The sequence below is a fragment of the Drosophila pseudoobscura genome, chromosome 2, assembly GCF_009870125.1.
Source record: "Drosophila pseudoobscura strain MV-25-SWS-2005 chromosome 2, UCI_Dpse_MV25, whole genome shotgun sequence".
In the NCBI taxonomy this organism is placed as follows: Eukaryota; Metazoa; Arthropoda; class Insecta; order Diptera; family Drosophilidae; genus Drosophila; species Drosophila pseudoobscura.
Window position 1 is genome coordinate 28614442 of NC_046679.1, and position 17247 is coordinate 28631688.

General features: G+C 45.5%; 4 protein-coding genes across 9 annotated transcripts in view; 3 read left to right on the forward strand and 1 right to left on the reverse strand.

Annotated features, from left to right (window-relative positions):
- The first annotated feature begins 110 nt into the window (after positions 1 to 110).
- Positions 111 to 2661, forward strand: PIG-L (phosphatidylinositol glycan anchor biosynthesis class L). Its single transcript, XM_001359836.4, has 4 exons — positions 111 to 1092; positions 1172 to 1462; positions 1617 to 1710; positions 1778 to 2661. The coding sequence occupies exons 1-4, from the start codon at positions 591 to 593 to the stop codon at positions 1953 to 1955; spliced, it is 1065 nt and encodes a 354-aa protein (XP_001359873.2). The 5' UTR covers positions 111 to 590; the 3' UTR covers positions 1956 to 2661.
- Positions 2662 to 2881: 220 nt separating this feature from the next.
- On the reverse strand, positions 2882 to 9052 carry LOC6897909 (uncharacterized). 6 transcript variants are annotated; one of them, XM_033385094.1, is made up of 6 exons: positions 5261 to 7850; positions 5186 to 5227; positions 4330 to 4939; positions 4064 to 4258; positions 3223 to 4003; positions 2882 to 3169 (listed from the first exon to the last, which is right to left on the reverse strand). In XM_033385094.1, the coding sequence occupies exons 1-6, from the start codon at positions 7733 to 7735 to the stop codon at positions 2971 to 2973; spliced, it is 4302 nt and encodes a 1433-aa protein (XP_033240985.1). In that variant the 5' UTR covers positions 7736 to 7850; the 3' UTR covers positions 2882 to 2970. The 6 variants fall into 6 exon arrangements, with proteins under 6 accessions (XP_033240985.1, XP_003736898.3, XP_033240979.1 ...); XM_003736850.3 differs by adding an exon at positions 8895 to 9052 and having other exon boundaries at positions 4330 to 7660; XM_033385088.1 differs by having other exon boundaries at positions 4330 to 5227; positions 5261 to 7849.
- Positions 9053 to 9697: 645 nt separating this feature from the next.
- Positions 9698 to 11279, forward strand: LOC4803076 (uncharacterized). The gene is made up of 2 exons (XM_001359838.4): positions 9698 to 9892; positions 10439 to 11279. The coding sequence occupies exons 1-2, from the start codon at positions 9836 to 9838 to the stop codon at positions 11168 to 11170; spliced, it is 789 nt and encodes a 262-aa protein (XP_001359875.4). The 5' UTR covers positions 9698 to 9835; the 3' UTR covers positions 11171 to 11279.
- A 192-nt stretch (positions 11280 to 11471) lies between these two features.
- Hs6st (heparan sulfate 6-O-sulfotransferase) overlaps positions 11472 to 17247 on the forward strand; it is a 108779-nt gene continuing 103003 nt past the window's right edge. Inside the window, exons 1-2 of the mRNA XM_033385175.1 lie at positions 11472 to 11931; positions 13544 to 13987. Coding sequence (XP_033241066.1) covers positions 13799 to 13987 — 189 coding nt within the window. The 5' untranslated portion in view covers positions 11472 to 11931; positions 13544 to 13798. The remainder of the gene's footprint in view (positions 11932 to 13543; positions 13988 to 17247) is intronic.

Sequence of the window (17247 nt, forward strand, 5' to 3'; positions counted from 1 at the left end):
CCTAGATCAGGTTTCAATACAATGTCGAATGACATTTCCATACCACTCTGTTGGTTGTACATCTACACTGAGTACCGGAGTACCCCTATGGTGTCGCTCTGCCCAAACAGCTGACTGCTAGATATGACACGATGTGGACTCACGAGCAGCGACTTGCGAGTGAATAATGAATTAACGGAAACAGTTTTCACTTTTATTTAAGTGCTAATTTGATAACTCAAGCCACAAGTATCCACACAACACCTGACAAACCTGTGATAAGTGCATTATAAATAGTTCTAAAATACGTGACTCACGCACATGCCACGCACTCGCCGAGCAGGCCATCACTACTTGCTGCCCCCTGTTCGCCAGGCGAAAACACGTAGAAAAATAAAATGCAGAGTTTAGCAAAATAATCGCCGCACGGGGACGAAACCAAATTAATTTCAAGTATTAAACTGCAAATTAAGCAGTCTCCTCCCTAGTGTAATAGTTTTATTTAACTTTTTTGTCGTTTGTCGCTCGGTTTCGGTTCGGTTCACTGTATGTCCATTTTTGGTGAATAATTTTGCCAAAACCTTCGCACCTCACGGGAGACGCAATGAGAAATGAGATTTAACTGGTTAAGCGAGTACTTGGCCGAAATCAGAAGCAACATCGATTCAAGTATTAACCACGAATCGTCTCCCTGGAGGCAATTGCAGCTGCAGCAGCTCACCCCGCAAGCCATCTACTGCCGCATCAAGTCCACGTCTGCCGAAGCACTGGAGCACGTAGTGATTGCATGTGTGGTATACTTGCTAGTATGCCTTGGCCTATACAAGCTCACCTTCTGGCTCTCCGCCCCGGCAACGATGACCAACAACAATCGTCTTGGAGCTGGCGCACATGGAGCGGATCGGGAGAGGGAGAGGGAGGCGGGCAGTCTCAGGCAGATGCTGCAGTCTGGCCTTCGTTTGCGTAGCGTTCACCTGCCCAAGTCAGCGCAAATGGATCGGGTCCTACTGGTCACCGCCCATCCGGATGACGAGTGTATGTTCTTTGGCCCATTGATCTACTCGCTGACGCAACGCGACAACTGCCAGGTGTACATATTGTGCCTGTCCAATGGTGAGCATAGTTTGGCGGATTGCGTGCGCAATATCCGCAAGAGTGCAGAGATTTATGATCCATCTAAATCAATACATAGGCAACTACGAGCAACAGGCCAAGCTGAGGCGCGAGGAACTGTGGCGGGCCTGCATAAAACTGGGCATTCCCGAGTCGAACATTGTCTTGATGAATGCCACCAACTTGCCGGACGATCCCAATGTCGAATGGCGCCCGGATGCGGTGGCCAGCCTGATACTCCATACCGTTGAGAGTCTCGACATACAGGCGATATTCACGTTCGATCGCGATGGCGTCAGCTCCCATCCCAATCACTGTGCGGTGTACTATGCGGCGGCGTCACTCTGTTTGGCCAACCTATTGCCCAAAGGTAAGAGAGTGAGTCACGCGCGCGGGCACTCAAACAATAGGGGCATGTTAATTGCTATGCTAATTGTATAGCCCATCTATTTATAGCCCTTCATTATATATATGTACATATGTATTATAAATAACGACATTTTTTATGTGTATACCATATGCAGATTGCAAGTTTTATACCTTGGACTCGATCAATTTGGTGCGAAAATACTTATCCATCTTCGACTTGCTATGCACATGCTTCATGTCAACGCATTGGTATGACAAAAATGGTAATATATCTACATATAGTGCACTATCTAATCTTTCATTTTTGTTTTTTCAGGTGCATTCTCAGTTGGAAAGAGGCTGCGGTTGTGCGGAGTGCCATGCTGGAGCATCAGTCACAAATGAAATGGTTCCGCTGGCTATATATCTACACATCGCGTTATATGTTCATCAATTCAATGCGCCAAATAAATCTCTCGGATGTCGAACTGGAAATGCAAATACATGACAACTAGTTTCAAACTTAAATGAATTGTGGAGAAGGAGGAAGCGGAGTAGGAGGAAATGGAGCAAACACCAAAAGACAAAACTACCTTCATGATGGAGTTTTTTTGTTTGTTTACAGACAGACACTGACGATTCTACCTAGTATAGCCAAACAAAAAGAAAAACTCGACTGTAGTTCACAATAACCCAGGGAACAAAAGGAACAACCACTCACAGCTAGAGTTTATAGGAAACCGAAACCGAAACCGAAACCACAAGCAAAAACATAAACATAAACAGTCCATTAATTACGAGTAGTCATCTCAGACACAAAATGGCATATCTTTATATCTGCATATTGATTAGTTAGCTCTAATTCTTGATTATATCAACCATTACCATTATTATTTATACTCAACTCCAAGCAATGTTCCAAAGTGTGCGATGTAGTCAAATGCTTATAAAAACCAACTAAAACTACGCATTATTATAATTGTTATTAGTTTATCTTAAATATTGATTATTAATTATGGATTCCTTCCTTAGCGCATACATGCATATATACTCGTGGTACACACACACAAACACACATTTCTAGTGAGCAAAATACACACATTTTCTGTTCTTGTAAAATTGTAAAATAGTTTGTTGTAAGCAGCGAAGTACAATAATTTTTATAAATATATATATATACGATATATGTGAATGTATAAAATCTACTTATGAGCCACAATGAGCGAGAGAGCCAGAGCGTTAATAGAAAATAGTTCATAGACATGCTGTTATAAAAAAAAACTCATATTTTATGGAATGATTTTCAAGAGTGCACCTTTTAAATGAAATGTTTTATGGGCAAACGCAGAAACTTAGTAAAATGCGAAGCGATTTTTGTTGCAAATTTCAAAACCTTTTTGTTTTATTTCCACCACCCGTTCAAATCCCTCTGGAAAGCCAATTTAAAAACTGTACTGAATTTTATTTGGAATTTTACTACTGTGTCTTGTGCACAAGAACTGATTTGTGTTGTGTCTTCTAATCGACTTGTTATACTTTTCGTCTTCTCAATGTCCTTGGGCCGGTATCGGCCTTCGAGCAATTGACTATAATTTTCTTAATGCCCGTGTTCGACTCGTGCTGGGCTTCCTGGAAGGCTGCGTCCACTTTGGTAATGTGATATGTTTTTCCAATTAATTTGCGCATTGGCGCCAGTCTCGATGCCATCAGCTGCAAGGCTATGGGGTACCTGCCGAAGGATATCAGTTATTATAGAATGCATTACTCGCATGATTTACCCACATATTGGCGCATCGAAAGCTGGGCCTCATTTTGATGTTCTTCATGAGTAGATCGACGGTATTGAAGCTGGCCACCTCCGAAGCACATTCGGCCAGCACACAAATACCGCAGGGCTTGAGGGCCATTATGGAGAGGTTCATGGTCTGGGCGGAGATGGCAAAGTTGATGACCACATTGGGCCAATCCCTGGCCTTGCAGTAGATGGCCTCCAGCTCCTCGCTGTACATTCCATTCGTGCCGTACAGCACGCAATCGAGGCCAAATTCGCGTGTGGCCATATGCTGTGTCGCTTCCATGTTGGTGGCGATCGTCACCTGCTTGGCACTGAGGGCTTTGGCCACCAGTCCCGCCGCTATTGTCGTGCACCCCGATCCAATGATGAGCACATTGCTGATGGGCAATATTCCAGCCTTCAGGCAGGCGGCACAGGCCGAGGCAAGCGTCTGGATGAGACTGCCCTCCTCCATGGTGATGTTGTCGGGCAGTCGGTGGCAGAGATCAGCATGGTGGATCTGATGGGTGCCCAGGAAGCCCTTGTACCACAGGCGCTCACACATTTGGTATCGTCCCTCCTTGCAGAGGTCACAGGAGCCGCAGGTAATGGTCGCCTCACAAACCACACGATCGCCCAGCTGTAGATTCTGGACACGAGAGCCCACCTCCTCCACAAATCCCGTGGCCTCGTGCCCCAGCGTCAATTCCTTCATGTCCTCATTACCGTTCTCATAGATGTGTATATCGGAACCGCTGAGGGCAACCGAACCAACTCGAATGATGGTCTCTGAAATGGAGATGATCGTCAGTGACGTCGAAAATAGAGGGAGAAGGATCCACCACTTACCATACTCCTTGGGACAGGGCAATGGTACTTCCAACATCTCGATCTCATAGCGCCTTGGAACATGGATCATATATCCGGTTCGATCGTTACCGAGCTGAGTCTCGGCCTGGCAAGTGAAGTCCCTTGTGTTCCACCGCTGCCTCTGGGCCAGGGCCAGGGCAGGGACTGACTCCAGGGATAGCAACTTATTTCCTTCTGCCTTGGGGGGTAGACAGTTTCAATCGGAGTTAGGAGGGGGAGGAGAGGAATCTACACGGTATACGCACCTTTGCCGGACTTGTGCTTCTTGCCGCTCTTCTTCTTCTTATTCTTGTCGCATTTCTTGCGGGGAAACCGGACTTTGGCGCAGTTTCCGGTGCACCAGTTCTTGGGGCATTCCTCGCCGTCGACGTAGCAGTCGGTGCGCAGCTCGTTGCGCGCCTTCTTGTCCTTGCCACGATTCAGGGGAAGTTTTTGGTCCAGGGCAGCGCACTTGCCGCCATCCTCCTTCTTGCCGTCCTTCTTCGCATAGCCACGCTGCCAGGTGAGCACGTCGCCGGCTGCCAGGCCGCAGAGCTGGGTCTTCGTCGGCTTGCCCCCATAGTGACGGCGCACGAGCGTCGAGTAGATCAAGTAGCGGGCGGGAGCTGCCGCGTGGCCCGAATAGTGGGACGCAGCCACTGCTGTCTGACACGTGTCGCCGATCCGGCACACGGGATCGTTCAGGCCGTCGATGCGGCATGGACTGGCGAACGTGGAGTACTTCTTCGAGCAGGGATCCTTCTTATCGCCGCCCTTCTTGAACTTGGCGCAGGGATCCTTCTTCTTGCCGTCTCCCTTGCCACCTTTTTTGCCGCAAGGGTCCTTCTTCTTATCGTCCTTTTTGGCGCAGGGATCCTTCTTCTTATCGCCTTTTTTGGCGCACGGATCTTTTTTCTTATCTCCGCCCTTCTTGAACTTTGCGCAAGGATCCTTCTTCTTATCATCCTTTTTGCCGCAAGGGTCCTTCTTATTGTCCTTTTTGGCGCAGGGATCCTTTTTCTTATCTCCGCCTTTCTTGAACTTCGCGCAAGGGTCCTTCTTCTTATCATCCTTTTTGCCGCAAGGGTCCTTCTTCTTATCGTCTTTTTTGGCGCAAGGATCCTTTTTCTTATCTCCGCCTTTCTTGAACTTCGCGCAAGGGTCCTTCTTCTTATCATCCTTTTTGCCGCAAGGGTCCTTCTTCTTATCGTCCTTTTTGGCGCAGGGGTCCTTCTTTTCTCCGGACTTGAACTTGGCGCACGGATCCTTCTTCTTCTTATCGTCCTTGCCTCCTTTTTTGCCGCAAGGGTCCTTCTTCTTATCGTCCTTTTTGGCGCAGGGATCCTTCTTTTCTCCGGACTTGAACTTGGCGCAGGGATCCTTCTTCTTCTTATCGTCCTTGCCTCCTTTTTTGCCGCAAGGATCCTTCTTCTTATCGTCCTTCTTGGCGCAGGGGTCCTTCTTTTCTCCGGATTTGAACTTGGCGCAGGGATCCTTCTTCTTCTTATCGCCCTTGCCACCCTTCTTGCCGCAAGGATCCTTCTTCTTATCGTCCTTCTTGCCGCAAGGATCCTTCTTCTTGTCGCCGCCCTTCTTGAACTTGGCACAAGGGTCCTTCTTCTTGTCACCTTTGCCATCCTTTTTCGCACAGGGATCCTTTTTGGCATCCTTTTTGCCACCGCACGAAGACTTGCCACCACTGGCCCGGATCTCGGATGCACCCAAAGAGGCCTTCTTCTTGCGCGCTTTCTTGGACCCCTTCTTGGGACGCTTGCACTTATCCTCCTTGCAGGGATCGCCCAGGGGACAGGTCTTCTTGCACTTCTTCTTGGGCTTGATGACGCCATGCTTGCAGCCATCGCGCAGCATTGGACCCTGGAACTCCTCCTCGGGCTCCGCCATGGCCTGCATGGTCGGCTTCATGTGCTTCTGGGTTTGGCTGCGATTTAGAGCCGCGCGAGCCTTAGGCGATATCTGGGGCAGCTCCCGCTGCGGATTCAACGATCTGGCAATGGCGGACACAGTGGCCGCGGGATCCATCTGCTCGACGGCGGACAGCTCGCTCTGCAGCTCCGAGAGCCTGACGGCATACTGCTCCTTCAGACTGACCAACTCCTGGTCGGTCATCTCCGACAGCTGCTTGTCGCTGAGCTCCATAGGGTTGTTATCGTCCACTAGGTCTCCTTTATGGAAGGCACTCTGATCGGCACACAGTCCGTTCTCCAACGCGGCGCTGCACAGATTGGCCGCCAGGGAGGTGACGTCGTCGTTGAAGTCCGGCACCTGATCCTCGGTCATGCTCTCGAGATTCAGTTTCTCCACATCGATGTTGACAACGCCCGCGATTAGCGCATTGAATCGCAGGGGCACTGTTTGCTCGGCCAAGCCAGGCGTGGCCAGCTCCACACGGGTGTTCATGGACACCACGGGATTGTTGGGCACCAGCACTTGCTGACCCGTTTGCTTGCACTCGATGGCATCGTGCACATTGGTCATGTCCATCTCGAAGGACAGCTCCATGGAGGAGATGGCCAGCTCGTTCAGGCGATCGCTCAGAGTCCTGGGCACGGAAATCTTCACCTCGTTCAAATCACATTCGGCGTCGGCTTCTGGTTCTGGGGGCTGGGCCATCAGCTGACTGCTGCTGCTGCTGCCCTGGGGCTGTGCCTGTACCGGGTCATGTACTGGAAGGGTCTTAGGCAGGGGTTGTGGCGCCTGAGTTTGCTCCACCGGCGTCTGCCCCTGCGGCTGGTCTTGCTCCTCGCTCTGGATCTGCACCTTGGCCTGCGTATGGGCCTTTGCCTGATCCTGGGTCTGCACCTTGGGCTGTGTGGTCTTCGGTAGTTTCGCTGTTTTGGTCGCTGGTGCGGCAAGTGGCAGGCTCGATGTTGTCAGTATCGAACCTGTGGACGCGAGGGCTGCCGAAGAGCCCTCTTGGGCCATTGTGTCCTTGGCAATAGCATCGATATTGCTATCCTCCGCAGACGGGGGTATGGTGTATGACTTCCAAAATTCCACATCCCCGGCGCTGGAATGCGGCTGCTGCTGCTGCTGCTGCTCCTGCAGAGCCTGCTCCTCGGCCTCTTCTGCCGCTGCTGTGGCAGCTTTGAGTTCCCTCTGAACCTCGGTGTTTGCGTTTTGCATCATCTCATTGAAGTCGTCCACCATGCTGGAGGAGAAGGCCTCTATCTGGTTGGCATACTTGCGCAGGTGGTTGATGCTCTCCAGCGTGCTCTTCAGATCTTCGGCATTCATGCCGGCAATATCCAGTGGGACAATAACTATCTTCAGGTCCTTGCCATCCTTGGTCTCCGGCGTGATCAGTCCTATCGGTATGACGTTCTGCTTGGCGTTTCCCTCCGGTCCATCCTGGGTCCCAGAGAAGCTGACACGCTTCCGCAGATTATTCACCCTTCCATTCAGGGCAAACACATTGTTGCTCGTCTTCTGCGAGTACATCTGCACTCGCATGCTGTTGCTCATGGTCATAGCTTGGGGCGTGGCCCGCAGCCCAATACGCTTGAGTCTTCTGGCCCGCTCATTGAGAAGGAACCGCGGCCGCAACACCGGCGCGTGGTAGCTTATGCATCGGGATATCTGCAGGAGATACGGCGACAGGCGTTTAGATGGACTGCTGGCTGACGGCTTTATCCAGCCAAGAATGCCAGACATATTGTTTTTTCAAAATCGAAACTAAATATAATTTATACTGCTACAGAAAATTTTGTGAATTTTAATTCTAAACAACAAAATTTTTTCCGTGTTGTCGGTTGAGTGTTCACAAGCCGAATGAGAATCAAGGCTCAATGACATACGTATGTTGTGTGAAGCCAAAAAGGATACATACTTTGCTCGACAGAATCAGCCTTTGGAAAGCCACACACACGAAATCTAGCTAAAGACGAATACCCCTGTTCCTCTATGGCACATTCAGAGCCATTCGGAGTCGAATGGTGCTCTAAAAATGTCCCATAAGCGAATGGGTACAGGAAGGCTATATTTGGTAAACGAGGCCGTTAGTAAGTTTTTAGATCGATTGTTTCTATGTAAGCTATATGAATGGGTACATTATCCACGGATTAGACAGACAGACACCCTTTGCCATAGGGTAAATGTGGGACAAATGTTACTCTAGAGACTAGAGGAAGGCTATCTTTGGTAAACAAGGCTTTTAGTAAGTTTTTAGATGTATACGCTTAGATATTTTAGTTCAGTTTGGTTATAATTTTCGTCGCTGATAGGTAGAACTTCTATTCTCTCCTCCATGTGCCCGACAGGCTCTTCTCTAAATGTCGTGCGCTAGCGCTCCTCGGTTGCTTGGGAGGGAAATGGTTATATTGGTATGGGTTTGTCCACTTCTTGCAGTCTTTGCAAATATATCGATGGCCGCTATATCTGCACTTACATTATAGTATCAAAGACTATAAAATACCACGAAAGACGGTGTATTTTGTTGTTGGAATCTGGGAACGACTAAGGCAGGGACCGCGATCAAAGACGACGTTTAGGTAAAAGGAGAATTGAGGCCTTAAAAGAGCGAAAATCTTGGTATTGGATAGTCTTTGATAGTAGTCAGATCTCAACAGATCCCCCCTACAGAAAGACTGAGACATAATCTAGAAAACGCGAATCAATTGTGTTCCAAGAGCCCTTTATGATCGGAGACGACTTTCGGATCCCCTTAGATCTCCGCATGATTCCCAAATAACCACGGTTTGGACTTAGACCCCACTTAAATACATATCAGATCTTCCCAAAGAAGGTGTTATAAGCATTACTTTTGGTCTGATGCAAGTGTATATCTCATAGAACCGTTATCGGTGGGACTTACGCGTAATATTTGTGGCATCTTTACATACAGCGCCATTATCTTTTTGTCCGCATGAAACTAAATGAACCAAAAAACTAAAATGATCCAAAAAAAAAAACTTAACGAATTTCGAATTTCAAATATTTGTTTGTTGTGCTGTGCTATCCGGAAACGTTGTGTTATGACTATGCCTAAAGTAGTTGAGAGACGTAAATATGACATAAATACGACGAGCTACTATTCGAGTTTTCTTTGGAAGAACCCCAAAATTTCAAATTTATAAACAAATAGAGTGGAAAGTGTATAGTATTACATAATTTAAGAATGGCTGGGACGATTTGGCTTAAGTTTTTTTTTAGCTGTTGGTATTTGTACGTAGAAGGTCTTTGCGAAAGAAAATTTTTGAAAAACCCAACCAGCATTGCCAAAAAATTTGATTATTTGATGGTGTTTTTTAAATTCTTTTCCGTAGTAGTCAAAGAGGCCATTGTCATAGTGAGAGATCGGTTCCAAACTCGAGATATTATTCTCCATCGACAAAACAATCAATGGATTAAACCTCATTTCTCACAGCAAAACGTGGCAAATCTCATTTAAAAAGTAGTTTCGAAAATAAACCTTTTTTTTAGTCTCTTTAATGAATGACCAATCAAAATCCAAATCTCTTAAAGACATAGAAAGAGAGAGAGAGAGACATCTCTCGAAAATCATAGAACGGGGGGCCTCTAAATGCATATTGAATTTAATTTGGGTACAACAATTGCTTGGACATTTCCAGCATATTAATTGGCCATTGACCGAGCAAGGTGCCTTCGTCACCCACTCATTGTTTTGTTGGTCACCCAGTCAGACCCACCGTTGGCCATTCGATTAGTTCAATTTGTGGGCTTGCTGGCTGTGGTTTCGGTTTCAGTTTCGGTTTCGGTTTCGTTTTCTAGCCTCTGTGTATTCCCCCATTGACAATGTCGCGACTGTCAAGTTCCACATATAGTTCCATATGTTTTCTGGTATTTCTGCATGTAAGCATCGTAATTTGAAAGGTTTAAAGAAGGGTCTTCAAGGCACTAGATGTTTCTATGGCTCCACCGATAGCTCCTTGAACGGGCCTTCGACTGTGTACTCCTCATAGGTCAAGGATCGAAGAGCACAGGTGTAACAATTTTGGTATTCGGTGTTCCCTTGCTTTCTACCAAGAGCCTGCAATTCTTCAGAATCCTCCAAGTATCTAAGATCCATTTCAAAGCCCATTGGTTTCTTTGGGATCTTCTTGACTTAGAAGTTTGTTCTAGAAGCCATTCTTGGCACAGATTCTGAGATTCAATCAGGACGAAAGCATCCCTTATTAGCCTCCCTATACATTCCACATTTACTCCATAAATCGCTAACTAATTTGCAGTTTTGTCAGATCTATTAGAACCATTTCAAGGTCTCCGTTCCGTCTGTTGCAAAAGCACGAGGTCTGGGGCGGCATATAGAATGCCTCATTACCGATCGCATTCAATATTCAAACAAGTATGGATCGTCATTAAGCGCCAATTAATATTTCCATGTCTCCTGCCGTACAGTTCGTGCTGTTGCTGCTGTTGACGACGACGACGACGTCCGGAAAGCCAGCCAACGGCAGTCAGACCACCAGCAAGACCACTACCACGCCCACACCCACTCCCAGCAATGGCATGTTGCACGTGTCCAGCTATGTGAACCAGAAACGACCAGCCGGACCGCGGGAGGAGTTCGACTTTGAGCAGAACGAAGCAGAGGCCACGAATTCCGCTCATGTGCGGCAGCTGTTCGGCAGTCTCCTGCTGCTTCCCGGCGCCGGCAACAAGAGCCTGGAGGTGACCCTGGAAACGGACGATGAGCCGGTCAGCGAGCGTAATACTCTGGATGAACTGGACCCGGAGACGGCCAGTGAGCAGCACGAGGGTGCCACAGAGTCGGCCGATACCTGGAGTCGCATTAAGCTGGCCATTCCCGTCCTGGAGCCGGTCAAGCATCTGATAAATGCCGTTGGCGGTGGCGGCGTCAACGATACGCATGTGCGCACCAACTCCCATCGCCTGATCGGGCATCATGGCGTGCACCATGCGCCCCACAGTGGCGGCAACATTAGCTCCCCGGCCATCGAGACGGAGGAGGACCGTGAGACGGCCATCGAGAGCACTGGGTTCGATGTCCTCGAGACTCTTGGCTCGGCGGGAACCGTATTGTGGGGCATCTTACAGAATCTGAGGAAGCTCTTTGCGGCCAGTGCTGGAAACGCCAGCGCCTCCTCCTCAGGCGGTGGCGGTAATTAGATGCGTAGAGCGGGGCTGGGCTTGTGGTCTGTGATTAATATTAGCGATAAATTAATTGAGTTTCAATTATATTTGATACGTACTAATGCAATAAACGAATAATGATAAATTCTTGTAATTTGAACTCTCACTACATTTTTCAAATTCAAATTCCGCCAAAGTCGGTTGAAGCACTACCAGACCGATTAAAAACGTATCAATTCTAGCGGTCTGGCAGCTCCACTTTGTACACTTTATTCTAGTGGTGGCCCTTCTTCGATAGAAAAATGGCGGAAAATTAGCGATGATGCTGCCACATCGGGTGAAAAAGATTAACTTCAGTTCTCTGGCAGCCCCATCAGCTGTTTGGCTTGCCTGCTTCGTCTTGGGCTTCTTTTTCGTTTGGTGTTTTCCCCTGTTCCGTTTTGTGCATTCGTTCGCCGATTTTAACTGTAAACGGACGTGGTGTCGCTGCTCCGCGTTGTTTTCGTCTAAAAACTCGTAAAAAATACACGAAACGCACTAGAAAAATTCTTATAATTGCTAAACAATTGTGAAAAGTGAGTGGAAAACAATTTGAAGCGAATATCAAAGATATTTACGTGAAAAAGGAGGTTTTGTTGTGTTGCCCGTCCGACTGTCACGCAGAATGCGCGTAGAAAGACAGAAGGCGCGCTAAAGGCGCGTGGAAACGCACAAATACACAAAAATGTAAATAAATAAACGTGCAAAGTGCTACAAATTGTGAATAGTTGAGAAAAGCCTGGGCCCGACCCTCTAAAGTAAGTAAATGGTGTAAAAATTGCCAAATTGCGTTTGACCATCGGAAGTCGAACAGCTGTTGTGTCTGCCGTGCATTCAGGGTATATTTATGAGCAGGTATGACGCACGGCAGTCCCGCTCTGTGGGTTTGAAAGTTTCTGTTGATCTCGTTGTGACAGTTGGAACCAGTGTGAAAGGTTAGAAATAAATAATGTTGAGTCCCAGCTAGGTTCCTACGAAGACCAGTTTCAGTCCATTGTGTTACCGCTTATTCTAAGATCCTCGCACATATGCTGAGATCTCAGAGAGGACATCCCTGTGATCGTACCTTTTTCTGAACATAGCTTGTTTTGTCTACAAATTTGTTTTTGTCGCAGAAAGATCAGCATTTCCATTAATTTATTTGTTGTTTCTCTACTGAACTGTTTAATTCTACTACGCGGTTCAGATCTGCCTCCAAAGTTGGCTAATAGCTAAACAATGTGTGTGAGTGTGTGTGTTTGTGGCACTCCATTAGCATCTGGTGGCATGCACCATGTGTCCACCGCATGCACCATGTGGTACACCCGTTGACATCTGTAATGCCGCCACCGCACTCTCGGTCTTTTGGCCATAATTTGTTTAAAACAAACTGCAGTATCTTTGGCTCCAAAAAGGCCGCGATGATGCACAGCAGCAGGAACTGGACCGGCCTACATGCCAGTGGAGAAGTGCTTTCCGTTTGGGCGTCAAACAGACTGCTTAGCCGGTACGTCGGGCCAGTTGGCGTCTGCCGCCTGCCGACTGCTGCCTCTGCGTGTTTATCTTTGATACACTACCCTTGAGAGAGAGTAGAGCCACTATGAGGTGAAAGAAAAATAATTGGAATCGTTAAGCAGTTTTCTAGAAATCAAAAGCACTCGCAGAAAGATGGGGAAGACATCTGTGGCTAGCAAGCAGTTATCCTCCAATGAAAAGCAGTTATAGAAGCTTCCCGCCGTCATCAAGCAGTGTTCTTATAGGTCAAAAACAGTAATAGAAGCTTCAAAGCAGTATAAGATCGTTTGACTACGTTCCTCAAGCAGTGGTTTTTGCAGCAGAGAAAGAAAAATACCGATATGGCATTTCATTTTACTCGTATTTTCCCTTTTTCAGGGTATACAAAATTCTTTGCTCCCCAAAAATAATAGTTTATCTTTTATTTCCCCATCATAATTCTTGATTTATGGCCTTTATCTTTTTTCTGTACATTTATCAGCGATTTCCCACACAAATGAGGCACAGTTTTTCTGTTGTTGTTTTTCTTTTGCCAATCGCAAATCTCCCCAACGCCTTTTCATCAATATATTTTTTTCCAGTGATTTTTCAATTAAAAATAAGCCATAAAAACGTCAGACAAATTTATATAGCTTTATGATTGGCATAGAAAAAAACACACAATTTGTATAGTTTAGTAATTATAATTATAGAAATTCTTATCGTTGCAGGTATTTTTTTGTTTGTTTAATAAAAAATAGTTTAACCTACTGACGACGCGGCACTTGTCCGATAAGCGGCGAGACATTATAATGGATTGCTTATCGGAGCAAAAGCACTTCTCTGATTATATATATATTTCCAACTAATTTCCGACTTACTTTACTCTCTTTGCAGAGCTACTGGAAGACACAAGAAAAGCCCCTCCATTGATGGTCGAGGGAGAGCTTTAGAACTGTTTTTTTTTGTACGAGTTCTTATCGGGCAACGACTGGGAACTATGTTTGAGTGGGTCTACCCATCGATTTGCGTGCGGTTGCGGTTCGCCGATAACCGATTGGATTCGATTCGAATCTTGTCATCGATGCTGTAGGTCTAGGTCTAGTTCTAGTTCTGTTCTGTTACCGCGGGGATCCTTTACGGGTATGGAACATGCATCCCGGGGATATGCATAAGAACGTTTCAGTACAAGTTGATAGTGATTTTTCCCTATTGCTACCCAGCGGTGTTTATGAAATCAAGAAAATGGAACCACGCTCCAAAATACGAAAAATCATTGTATTTTGTTTATTCCTCGCCATCGCAGGCATCATTGGCTTTGGATACTTTTGTCAAGATCAGGTAAGGCTTCTTTTTATTTTATCCTTATAATTAATTCCTACTTCAACCAACAACATACATTTCTCTTCTCTGTTTTCGGGTTTCTCTTCTTCTCTGTTCCGCTCTGCCTTTGGCGCCAATGCAAATGAGATTCCCCATCCTCTGCCCCCCTCCCTCCCCCGTCCTCCGAAAACCGCTGAAATTTCATAATTTATATATTGGTGGTTTGCATTTTTATTGAAATTATTATTGACTGATTTTTTCTTTTTGGTTTGAAACTCGTTTTTGCACTGCTCACCGAAAAATATTTATTAGCCTCCGGGCGTTTTGTTCGGAATTTTGTTTCTAGCTTTTCTGCTAGGCTGTTGTATATTTTTTGTTTTTCGTAATTTATATTTTTTATGTTGACTGTTTTCTGTTTTCTGTGTTCTGTGTCGATTTCGGTGAGCTTTAATTAGAAAACGAAAACAAAACTGTTTTGTTTACAATATTTTCTGGGTTTTAGGCGCCTACGAAATACGAAATGTTTACTCTAGAGAACTTTTGGAGGCTGTAAAATGATGGGGAAATTAAAGAAACATTTTGATTGGAAATGTAGGGTTTATCTGTGAGGAAAGAACTGCAATTTGTTAGTTGAGAAATGGAATGTTAATTTGATGAGGAAGTAATCTAGAATAAGAGATGGATAGGTGCTGTAGTTTTGATGGGAAAGTTCTGTAATATCATGGGCAAATAATTCTTTCATCAATCGTTACACAAGTAGAATTTGATTAAGAAATTCTCGAATATTATTGGGAGTACTTGGAGTTCTCTTAGATATAAGGGGCACTTCCTCAGGTATTATTAAACCTTTTGAGCTGTAATTTGTTGAGAAATTTCCCCAATAATCCATAAACAAGGCTATGTATGATTATTCTAAAATTATAGTACCCGTTGAGAGCTATAATTTAATAAAAATACCACTCACAAAGAACCAGTTTGTGATTAGAAAATGGAATCGAAAGGGGTATTGGTAGGAAGCTCTCTAATATTATTGGGATAGTACTCGTTGAGAGCTCTCATATGTGATTATACCCCCGCTCGGCTGTAATTTGATTGGGAAATCATTTTGTAGTTCAATTTTCTGTAATCCGTAATCAGTGTAACCCATAAATCTTTGACACACGCTCTTGATTGAGGCATTGTGTGCCTCTAATCTGTATGACAAATAGGGCGCTCCCCCACACGGAAACCTCCACCGAGGCCCCACCACACGAATATTGAATGATTTAATGGGCGAGGTGTAAAGTGCATTCAGTGGCCATAAAAACAAGGCCCCCATACGACAGAACAGCGCACATTAAACGCTACCCCCGGGGACCCATAAAACCAGTCCGGTCTTAACTCAACTTCAGATACAATATCTATAAGTATAGCCCGTGTATATGTAAATTTTCACAATTAATCTCTGGGCCGTTGGAAAATCATCTCTAATATTAGACCCCCTCTCGAACAGATCATAAATTTCCAAATGCAATCAAAGCGTTACGGAAAAAATACTTTTATCATTTTATATATATAGTATACACTTCTCTCTAGCTATTTGTTGGGCTCTACATATATCTGTGGATAGGCAGACATATGTATGTTTAAATTTCGATTTGGCGCTTTTTAATTAAACAAAAAAAAACAGAAACACTAACAAATTCGTTTCGCCTACCAAAAAACCATGTGGGCGTGACTTTTGCGAATGAATTCAATGTTAAAATGTGTCTATCTTTTGTCTAAAATATATTTATTTTGCAAAAATGGTATTCTTCATTCCTTAGAAGAAAATCTGCTGATGATCTTTCGATTAGGCTATGTTCTCTACAAAAATTAGGTTTATTCTGGTTTGGTAACCAAGGAAAGATCTTTAGTCAACCAATCTAGATGATATTCGGTATTTATGCGGGATAATAGCTATATCTACAACTCTATTGAATAAAAGTCTTTTATCTCTTATATTGTGAAAGCTATAGTCCCCCGCACAGCTGTATTTGGATTGGGAGATCATTTTCTGGGCTGAAAAGCGAGTGAAAATATGTGTAAATATATCTTATAACCATAAACATCTCTGAAGAGCACAGAAATCCCATCGTAAAGTCTCTGAGATCTAGGTATTTTATAGTTTTCGAAAGACTTTCTTATTGGTCATTGAATAAACCCTTATAATCCCTTGGAGATGGAAGGGTCTTCAGAATAAAGAAAACCAGCTCTCTACCATCTCTCCCTCGCTTTATTTCCTCTTCTCCCAGTGTGGCTTAGCTGTACAGATAATAATTTATCAGATATATGCCTTTTTACTCCACTATTTATGAGATTGAAGGGTCTTTAGAATATAGTATACCAATTCCCAGAAGCCACTAAATCTTGCAACAGCTCTTTCTCTTCTTCTGCCTGTTTTTCTCCCAGTGTGGCTTAGCAGTAAAGCTATATACCATAGACCCCGTTTACTCCAGTATTTATTAGACTGAGAGCTCCTCAGAACTTCGCAGAAGCCACTGACTCCACCTCTGCCCTGCGCTTGCTCCCTCTATTTCTGCCCGTCTCTATTCCAGTGTGGCTTATCATTGATTGCACTATTTGTGAGATTGAGGGGCCTTCCAGTTTAAACAAAACATGCTCCCAGTCATGGCTGACTCAGCTCTTCCCTCCTCTTCCAGTGTGGCTTAGCAGCAAAGGCTCTCGATAGAGTTGCCTTCATTTAGGCAATTGGCGAGTGGTTTCCTCTCTGTTTAAATGCCAGATATACGTGCTAGTATCTCCCAAATTGAAATCATGAGCAAAGTGACATTAATTGAGCACAGCTGCGCCTTGCCCCCAGCTCTGCCGCGCCCAGCCCCCTTGTGGCACGCGATCTTGCCAGACATTGCGACTGTCGACTGACGACCGACGCTGTGCCGCTCTGTGCGTGCCTCTGAAAAGTTCGCTTTACTTTTTGTTTCTGTTGTTAAAAATAGCTTAATTAGTTGTACGCGCCGAGCCGGGGGAAAACAACATACTTAATGAAAAGTGTGGCGAAAGCGAAAATAAAAATGGGAATGAGAGAGCGAGAGCGAGAACGAGAGCTCGTGTATTGCATGTGTCCCTCCCCCCCTACCCCCCTCCCCCTGGAAGACATCGTAGTATTCCATTACTCAGGAGATGTCGAGGGCCTCGTGTCGCGTTTTTTTTTCGGGGGTGTATTCAGATTTGTGCTCTTAATGGGCCATGGCCGCCGAGCAAGTTGCACATAAATTACTTCTGTGGCTACCACGGCG